Source organism: Chlamydotis macqueenii, chromosome 6, assembly GCF_036417535.1.
Source record: "Chlamydotis macqueenii isolate bChlMac1 chromosome 6, bChlMac1.mat, whole genome shotgun sequence".
Lineage (NCBI taxonomy): Eukaryota > Metazoa > Chordata > Aves > Otidiformes > Otididae > Chlamydotis > Chlamydotis macqueenii.
Genome location: NC_141561.1, coordinates 22,185,360 through 22,195,632, shown reverse-complemented (window position 1 = coordinate 22,195,632; position 10,273 = coordinate 22,185,360). Strand labels below are relative to the sequence as shown.

The 10,273-nt window shown below is 44.9% G+C and overlaps 1 protein-coding gene across 3 annotated transcripts in view; it reads left to right on the top strand.

The window, feature by feature from the left end:
• The first annotated feature begins 3,810 nt into the window (after positions 1–3,810).
• The window catches only part of TLK1 (tousled like kinase 1), a 68,846-nt gene continuing 62,383 nt past the window's right edge, over positions 3,811–10,273 (top strand). Inside the window, exon 1 of one of the 3 annotated variants that reach the window (XM_086751492.1) lies at positions 3,811–3,922. Coding sequence is in view for 1 of the 3 variants with exons in the window: in XM_086751491.1 (XP_086607617.1) it covers positions 4,567–4,711 (145 nt within the window). In the remaining 2 variants the exon portion in view is untranslated. Of the gene's footprint in view, positions 3,923–4,046; positions 4,111–4,369; positions 4,712–10,273 lie in introns of those variants that run through there. The other 2 variants (XM_086751493.1, XM_086751491.1) reach the window with 2 other exon arrangements.

The following is a 10,273-nucleotide window of genomic DNA, read 5'->3' as shown; positions in this document are numbered from 1 at the left end:
AGGTAAAAAGAAGAGTTGTAATATCCTTGTTGGGGATATTTTAGAACTCTTAATCAAAAGAAGCAGATGAAGGAAATAGATACCAAAAGCACATGAAGACACTAATGATCTCTGATTCCTGACATTTCCCTGATCTCTAGCTGATAGAGACTGATTTAAGTTCGCAAGCATATAGTTTAATACTTTTCCAGGGGTGTTGTCATTTGTCATAATTCTGGAAACTCCTGACTTTCATTCCTAGAAGTACAAGCCTGCTAAATCAAGTTCCTCTCCTGCTTCTACTTATTCAGATTGTCCCATGAATTTCAGGCCTTCCTTCTAATTATTGACATAATTAAAAAATGGTCTTATTTGGAACTTATATGCAAACATATGTTATTCATATAATTGCTTTCCTGACCTGACTAGTCACCACTTCCAGGTATTGCAGTATCTGCTGCTTGCATGAAACCTAAGCCAGCTAATATTAAATTGATTTTGGTAGGAAAAAGAGAGATAAGACATACCCAGATAACTAAGAACATGTATTATTTGATGTAATAGAGTACATATTTTTCATAAGGACACCAAAATATATTTGGTGCCTGTGAGCAGTGAAGGTCTCAGAATAGGGAAGAAACTATAATCTCTCTGTAATTGGTCCCCTAATCATAGCGTATTCTTCCTCAAGAACATCTGGGATAAACTCTGAATTTTACCGCATGTAATGTTTGAAATTATGTCTCTTTGTTCTTTTAAGGATATATGTAAAAGTTTTGAAATTGACATTTGACCTGAGTGCATGGTTATCTTTATAGATGCAATGCAGGTGTCTCGAGAACCTTGCTCCTGCTGTAGTCTTCTTTATTTTCACTATGCAGCCTACCAGTTTTTTTCTTTAAGCCCTTTCCTTCGCTATCTGCCAGTTAGCTTCTCTTACTTTTCTAAAGATTTAGAGGTAGATCGTGAACTTACTGTGACAAAAGTTTCTTGCACAAATAATTTCAGTGGCAAAGTTGAAAGCTCTCACAATTTTAATGTTTTTCATTATTTTTGTTGCTTGGCTTTATCTTTGGAATAATGAAATTTCATTATTCTTTTCTGTTTTTCAAGTGTCCTTGATTTGAGGGTTACTACTGTGTTAAACCTTGCTAACTTCCATTTGACACATTCTCAGATGAAAAATAGCACATAGGCATTTCACTCCTCTCTGTTATGATCTGAACTTTGAGTTCCTCTTCCTTAGCAGTTAGCAAAACTGAATGAGCTTTCTTGGGCTTCGCTTGGAGTCAAGCTTTCCCTTGTAGGTCAGTATGTAGCATCTTCTTCATTATTATCCAGTGCAATCCCACTGAAAGGGGGATTTCCCCATATCTACTACCTCAAGTTATGCCTGATGTTGATGATATGCAGTGTTTACATGGGAAACCTTGATAGCAGACTATTCTGCTCCTGAAAACTAGAAGGTAAAGAAAAAGATCTACTCTTTATTGTATTTTTTAAAAAAGAATTAGTAATACTTATTCAGTACTATCTGAGTTTGATTTAGTTTTTAACATTTTGGGTGGGTAACACTGAGCTGACTGCTCACGACTCTGAGAGAGGTATCATCCACCTGGCCGCTGGACCATGAAGTTTTATTGCAAAATGAAGGCAGGGCATTGCCAGTGACTCTGAAAAGCATTATGTACATTTATGTACATTATGTTTGGAAATTTCTAAAAGTTATTAATAAACATGTTCTTCTCTCCTGCCATGATACTATTAAACTGGTAACACTGAAGCAATGTAGCTTTACAAGTAAAGGGACACCTTAAAATCAGTGTCAGCTCTAACACATTAAGAAAGTAGGTTTCCTATGAACTACAGAGGGGAAATATACCAGCTCCATGTATTTTTAAAGTTATATAGATTGTCTCATCTGGAGATGATCTATATAATTCACACTCTGCTTTCAGTCTATATCAACAGCTCACAAAACCCAAGAGATATAGCTCTGATGTAGTACAAAAAGTAGACTCCACCTGAATTTTGCAGCAGGGACCCACTTCTGCCAAGCCACAGGTGCTGTGTTTAATGAGTGCTCTGGTGGGGAGTCCTGCAGTATGTACCCACTCACTCTGGGTCCCTCAGTGAGGTGCCTTCTAACACATGATGAGAAACTTCAATTATCTGATTATTTTTCATAATGTTAACTTATGACAGTTTAAAACACATCTTGGAATTTTTATATTTAAACTGCATGTCTGATAGAAGAAGTAATGAATGGGATCATCCTCTTCATATCCTGTTCCCCTAGTCAAAACCACTGATGTTTTATTTAAACAAGGAGTCCCAACCCTATCAGTGGAATGACTTGTGGGCAACAGTTTGTTAGCAAAAGTGGCAAAAAGAATGCTTGTTTATGTACGTTTTTGTGAGGGTAGCAGGGGTTTGTATTAAATGGATGCAAATGAATTTCTTTAACTTACTGGTTCTTACTTGGCAGATTTTAAAACCAGCATGCTGCAGCAGGATATACTCATCAGGAAATGAGGTACACGTTCACTTATGCTATTGTTTGGATTGTGGGATTATAAGCATGTTTCATTTTTAACCTTTCAAGAAGTTTCTATGCCAGCTACTAAATATTAATATTGCAGTCAGAGTGAACTAGCACTGGTTTACTTCATGCCTAAGTACTAGCAATTTCCTGGTGTAACTTGCTTAGGTAAAGCCTGAGAAGCCTTCTCTAGGATCAAGTCCTTAAGAATAAGTGTTGGTTGAAGTATCAGATCACTTCTCTCTGCCAAAAAAAAAAAAAAAAAAAAAGCATAGCTGTTACTAAATATATGTCCTGGAACAGACTTATTTAGCAAGTAAACATACTAGTTTTTACTTCAAGCTAATACCAAATTGCTAAGAAACTTGCAGCTATGCTGTATACTTGTGGGAGGTGAAGATCTTAGATAACTTGACAGATGTCACTTCAAAAGGAAGAGAAAGAGTTGGTAATATCTGTGTTGTGAACAGATCTGCAACCCAACATCAGCAATCTATTCCTGCCAAATAGAGGGGAAAGTAGGTTAGTAGATGGCCAGAATGTCTCCACACAGCAACCACAAAATGAGCGCCATGCCCAGCTGATGAATATACTTATTTATATATGCAGAATGCAATATATCTGCAAACCATGTTTGTTTTTTTTAAAGTAATCACTGTCATACTTAAGCTGCACTCATAAATTAAAAGGCTTTGTTCCAGAACTGACTTTGCCATGTATCTCACATTCTCAGGGAAGACTACGTTAGTTTTTAGAAAGTAAAACCTGAAAACTGGGTATTCCTTCTGCTGGGTCTGCGCTGTAGCCTAACTCAAGGCGGAGAGGTACGTTTTTGCCAGGTGCAGAGGCCGGGGCTGGTGCCCAGCCGGCAGCCTTAGCCAGTGGGGCTGAGGCAGGTGAGAGGTGCTGGGGCCTGGCCCACGGCTCCCGCCCGAGTTTCAGCTCCTCTGTTGGGAGCTGCTGCTTTACAGCTTACGGCTGGCCGGCGAGCAACACCTCCCTCCGGACGACAGGTGCCCTCGGGTCCTCACCGCCACACCGTCCTGTTCGGGAAAAGAAAAAGAAAACACGGGAAGCGTTCACCGACACCGTGCTGGGAAGCGCCCCTACTTACCGCAGCGGCGGGCTGGGCTTGCCCCGCGCGGTCCCCCGTCTGGGTGGTGCCGGGTGGCGCGGCCCCGGCCCCGGCCCCGGCAGCGGCGCGTACGGGTTCCGCGTCCGCCCCCGCGTCTTCCCCCGCGCCCCGCCACCATGACCATGGTGGCGGGGCGCGGGGGAAGGCGCGGGGGCCCCGGCGCTGGCAGACCGGCAGACCTAGACGGAGGGAAGCGCCGCGGCCTCGGGGGAGGCATCTCCGACCCCGCCGCGGCGGCGGGCGGAGCGGTGCCCGCGGCGCGGAAGGTGCGGGCTGTGGCAGTGAGAGAGGCGGTGGCGGGGAGGGAGGTCCCCGCCGCGGGACGGGCGGGCGTGGGGGGGTGGGTGTCAGCCCGCGGGGCGGCTGCGGGCTGGCCCCAGGGCAGGGGCCGGGAGTGGCCATGGAGGCAGGAGCTGTTCGGCGCGCTCAGGCCGCGCCGAGGCCGCGGGGGCAGGTGCGTGCATGCGTACGCGCGCGGGGGAAGCCGCTCACCCGCCCGCCGCCCCCTGGGCGGCTACGGCACGGTTGGGCTCGGCACGGCTCGGCTGGGCGCCGGCGGAGCGCGGCGCTCGCTCGGCTCGCGATCGTGTTTGCGCATGACCCCTCCCCGCCTGCGCCCTCCCCTCCCCTCCCCGGCGGCAGCGGCGGCGGCGGGGAAGGGTAGCCTCAGACACAGGCGGCTGCTCGGCGGCGGCGACGCAGTGCAGAGGTGCGGGCAGGCTGCGCCGGCCCCGCGTCCCGTCTCCCCCCCCGCGCCCCGCCTGCCTCCGGAGCCCGCTCCCCGCCGGCGGTCTCCCCCGCGCCCGTGTCGGGCCGGCCCCCCGGCCATGAGCGCGGCGCTGGGTGTCCCCCCGCCGCGCCGCCTCCCCCGCCGCCCCCGGCGGCTGCCGGGCTCCAGGAAAGTAGCTTGATGAGTGTCCAAAGTAGCAGTGGAAGTTTGGAGGGGCCGCCATCTTGGTCCCGGCTCTCCACGTCCCCACCGAGCCTGCAGGGCTGCTCCGCGGCGGCGGCCTCCCAGCTCCACGGCGCGCCGCCCGGCAAGCCGCCCAAGGAAGGTAACCAGCGCGCCGCGGGGCTGCGCGGGGGGCCCGGCCCTTGGGGAGGGGCCCGGCGGCCGCCGCCGGAGGCCGGTCTCGGGCTTGCGGGGAGCGGCGGCGGCGGCGCGGAGTCAGCGCTGGGCCCGGTGGCGGCAAGGGGAGAGCCTCCGGCGCTGGGCGAGCGGGGCCCGGCCTCCCGCGGCCGTTCGTCAACGCAGCGGCGCCTCGTTGTTCCCCCCCACCCCGCCGCCGGGCCGCGGGGAGGGGGGGAGGCGGGATCGGCCGCTCTCCCTCCGTTCCCGGGCCGTCCGCCCGCCGCCGCTCGCGTCTGCTGCTCGGGCGGCCGTTGGCCGCGTCGTCCCCGAAATGGGTTCCCCTCCGCCAGTCACAAAGTAAAAGTGCTGCGCCGGAGGATGCGGCCGTTGTTGCTGGATGGAGGGAGTCGGGCACTTTTGGCATCATGGAGGTGGGGACGAGAGAGGGGCCGACACCGGAGGGTTCGCCCCCGTGGGGAAGGCGCCCGCGAGGGCGGCCGGTTTTACGGCCAGAAGTGACAGGGCGCCTTACGGCCGCCACGGAATGACTGCAACTTTCTCCTGTCCTCCATCACGCCTTAGATGATAATATTTTTCTCCTCCCTCCCCTGCTCCTCCCCTCTTGTGTTACACCGACAGCGACAGCAGGGTGTTGTGGGTGTTTGCAGGGAATATCTGTATGAAGGTTATGAGCAAACAAGTCCCTTCGCTCTTCCCTTTCGGGTATTGTCTGGTTTTCTTCCTTGCGTTGAAATGTATTGCCACAAGATGTAGCAGTTATACAGCTGGTGAATTGCTCGACGCTTTTAGCTAAAATAACTACTTGCTGAACGCCGGTTAGTGGCGGAGGAGAACTTTTAAACACGGATACTTGTGTACTGAGCAGTTGTATAATTTTACTTGATTTGCCCCAGTTTAATAATTGCCATGTAGCATTTCTTGTAGCATCTGCAAAACCTCATCTCCCAGGCAGGAAACCTGCTACCTTAAAATAGAAATAATAGTGAAAATTAGGACTTATTCTTTTTCAAGTCTTCGTGTAGCTGCTTGCTTGCTTCTCTCTTTTTTTTTTTTTTTTTTGATTGATAAGCTGTGTAAGGACTTGGCAACAGGGATTCAACATCCTTGAAAACATATAACGCAGTCCGTGTTTCTCCATTTTCCATGCCAGTAGTTGTCAGACTTGTATCACTCTGTGTCACTTTTGCACACGCTCCTGCAGGTAGATTGACGTGAAATGCTCTAGAAAATACCTGGAAAGGAATTATGGTATATGTTAAAGATGCTGAGTAAAGTGGCAGGCATTTTGTGCTCGTCTTCTCTGGGAAACTGAAGCTCTTAGAAAAACAACAACCACTGGCAAAATAGTTTATCAAGAGTAGGTTTCTTCAGTGTTGCAACACTTCTTATGAATATGCACGCATATAATACTCACATAGAGTGTATACGTGAGGTATTCTTGGATGTATTTCAGATACCTGGCATACAAGCCTGAAATTATTATTGCAGCATGACTTAGATATCTATTTATTTTAAAGAAAAATAGTGTTCCTTAAGTGCTTCTATTTAGGCAAGGAAAAACATTTTTCTGAAATTAATTTTTAACACAATGATGTTGATGCTTTTTACTTTTTTCTTTCTTATGACTCATGCTGTTGGATTTCCCTGGGTGCTGTAGTTTGCATCCTCTAATACAGATTTAGAGGTTACAGAGTAATCAAAACCCTGGCATGTACTTGGTACTATAATGTACTGTATTTGAACAGTATTCCTGGGTTGTGGTAATTGTGCATCCTCACTAGGCAGTTCTGTTTGAAAACCAGCATAAGCTGCCAGCCATGCTTGGGTTTATATCTTGTATTCATGCTCATGGGATGTTATCAGCACACCTTACTTTGTGTGTGTACTTTTTACAGTGAAGTATATTGCCTGAAAGCAATAGGCCCTGAAATATAAAGATGTCAGTATGTTCGTAGACATTGGCTTATATATTTGAAAGACTGCTGTCAGATCAAACTAAGAAGCATGCAATATTTGCAGTGTGATGTATTTATAGGAGTTTGTGCTCCCATTGATTCTGAACTTGCGATACCTTGTGATGTTAGCAGAGGTTATGAGCTTTGGAGCAGTGCGTGGGGCTGCCAGCCCATACTGGATCAGAGCTGCATTGCTGCTAATGCCTGTGCTGGTTTTGAGTGGGTAATGTTTCCAGATACGCTGCATTTGGTGCTTGAGCTGAGCTTGTGGCTCGGCCTGGCCCTCTGATTAGAGGATTCGAATCCCTGTGGTTGGTTTCTGTGACAGTTATGCCCATGTTGCCTTTGGATGCACAGGCCTTTACTGAGTGCGCCACATGTCCTGTGGTTTATCCAACCTTACCCGTGATTCACTGTGAAAGTTTGGCATGAGCCCACATCACTCGTATGGGCTTTTAAAGGTTCTGATTTATTAAGAACAGAAACTGCCAGCACCCTGATTTAGGAAGTCCTAAAAATATTTTCTGAAGCTCTAATGTGGAGAAAGCAAAAGGAAGAGCTCCGGCATATATAACTATTGCACAAAGCTATTTAAAAATACATATGCAATGCCTTGTCAGCATCAGAAAGGGGCTACTTGGGAAATACAGGTGAAATTGAAGAAAATAATTAATCTTTATTTGACATGCACTACAACATTGCAGCAACATTTTTTGTTGGATGTTATCTTTTGTATCTTAACTTAGAGGGGCATAATGGCTTAGCTGTATGGATTTGAAGTTTATGTTTTAAGGTTTTAAAATGAAAGGATTGGGGTGGACTTGCATGCAATTATATCTGTACACTTTTATTGTACCGGAACTGTGTCTTATTTGCATTTCAGTATAGCTTGCAAATGTCTGTAGTTCTGTCAGTTGTTTTATATGCCAGTAACTTACATGTGGGATATGTGGTCAGTTACTCAAGAGCCCTGCAGTAGGTGCTATCAGGAGTTTAAGATGACTGTTATGCAGTATTATTTTACATACAGTATGCGATTGTGTGGCTAAATCTTGTGCCAGGGCTCACGTAATTGTAATCACTCAACTTCATGTTTGAAGTTTCTTGACTTCTGAGTGCTTTATGTGTGTAACTAATAAGACCAAAGCACATAGCTGGAAAGTGCTGTTTTGTAAATGGGGCATGCTCAGGCTATTGCAGACAAGGCAGAGGGACAGAAGAGATCTTGGGAGATGCATGTGAGTGTCTTGGAGTAGCTTCTCTTTTGAAATTGGGGGCAGTGCCACAGTGTCTGGTAGTAGATGCTTTGCAAGTTGTTTTTTGTGTGTGCAGTTGGCTTTGAATACTTTACTAAAAGCAAAACAGAATGCCAAATACGACTCGGAATTACCGTGACAGGAATTTGAATTTCATTTTTCAAATTTGAGCCTGAATTCATACAGAATGACAAAATTGTAAATAAACTCATTATATGTATTTTGATATTCTTTGAAGAACTAATGTTGTAGATGTAACAAATTTTGTTGGTGACTTTAAAAAAAAAGGATAAATGTGTGTTATTTGTATTTATTGTTACTTAAAATGTGATGGTAGTTGTCCATCTGAGCCTAAAGGTACAGTTTATTTCCTTCTTAAGTTTTCAGTCTAGAAAATGTTTCTAGATGCCAGATTGTGTCACATATGCTACATACAGTGTATTAGTCGATGCACATGAAAGCTACCTGATCTCACTAAAACTTCCAGGATTTTTTTTTTTTTTAAGTATTTTTTGCTTGTAGTGTGAAAACTCAGTTGCTTAATTTGCTTAACCGGTAAATTCTGAGTAAGTTTGTGGTTCTTTTAATCATTCCACTGTAGACTGAGATTTTTATAGGTTTGTCCAGTTTACATGGGGGCAGAGAAGAATAATGGGAACACTTTGCGTTTAAAGATGATGGTATATTTTTACTTAGGATGAGCATAGCAATCATCAAAGATTACTTAGGCTGGCTGTAGCATGAGCAGGTGTTGTGTAAGACTTCATGTTGTTCCACTGATAAGCGCAGATTCTAGATTGTGATATTATTGCGGGTTTTGTTGCAGATGTATTTCTCTTAGTGAGCTGATGCTTATGCCAAATTCCTATGAGATTTTATAGCATGCCCAAATGAGAAATGGGAAAAGATGACCTTTCTTTTTTTAAAAAAACAAACAAACAAACAAAAAAAAAACCCCAAAAAAACCAGACGAGCCCCTGTTTGAATCTAGTTTTCTAAGGCAAGTGCTGCAGAGAATAGAGTAAATTAGTGCTTGGGTGATTGTTTTGTTTTAATTCTGTTTTAACTTACCTAGTTAAAACCTATTCAGTTTTAAATGGATAGAGAATCAATATATTTAAGAATAGATTGTATTTATTTATTATTATGTCCATTCAAGCAAAAAACTTGATATTTCTCTTATTCTTTTTTTCTGTATTTTTTTTCTTGTTTGCTTTTTCTTTCAGCAAGTAATGTTTTTATTTTCTGCAGCAAACTGAAATAAACTTGCTTATTAGTAATAACTCTGGTCTGCAATTAGTCTTGACATTTCTTTGGATTTTTGTAGAGCCTGGTAATCCTAAATTATTGTAAAATACTGTTGAGACTCCTGGGAAAGGCTACTTTATATATATGTGCATCACGGTCAAAGTTAGGTCTGTAGAATTTTGCTACCTGAAGAGATTACAGAAATGTGAGAGGCTTAAATAATCCTTTATGCTTTCTGTGTTCTTGATACAAGGTTGTATTTTGAGGTAGTATGTGCTCCCAGTCCAGATTACTCCCATAGTAAATTACTTGCCCACATGCTGAGTTTTTTTACACAAGAAAATGTTGGACTTGAACTTAGTAAATTGTGTTTATGCAGTAGACTATTTCCTGAACTATGTAGCTACCCTAAAACATAAAGTGCCCAAGAAGGGGAAGAAAAGCATTGTCTTCATGAACTTTATGAAGTTCTTTCTGTTTGGCTTGATGTCTTTCAGCTGTAAAAGGAAAAGGGAAATTTGGTTTGCCAAATTGCTCTGAGTGGAGGTGAAGGTGGCTAGAGGAAGAAGAGTGGTCAGGGTTTCTGTTGAGAATGCCAGTGCTCCCGTTGTGATTTCTAGAGAGTGGTTAAACAGAAATTGGCCACCATAATATAACCCAGTTTCTCAGGTGAGCTTGCAAGTGGAAAATTTCTAATGGTTGCTAAAGATAACAAGGAACAAGTACTGCACTTCATGTTCAGTACTTAAGGATTGAGTTCAGTAGCAGTAGCGAAGGGCTAGTGAGCATCAGAAGGTATTTTGGATCCTGCATTTGCCTTCATCTTTACTCCATCCTTATTGAGATGCTCTGTTTGGGATAGAAACTAAGAGTCTCCTTGGTTCTCAGGCTCGTTCTGTTTGGAGGTCTCACTCCTTTCTTTTGTTCCCGAGCAGGGTGCTGGGATATGCCAGCAGAAAAATTCTGGCAACTAGCCTTTCCCTGGGGATTATGCGGTAGCTGGTGGGAACATGGATGCTTGTAAGCTTTGATCAATGTCAGTCAGGTTTAGTCCCAGAAGAGGGG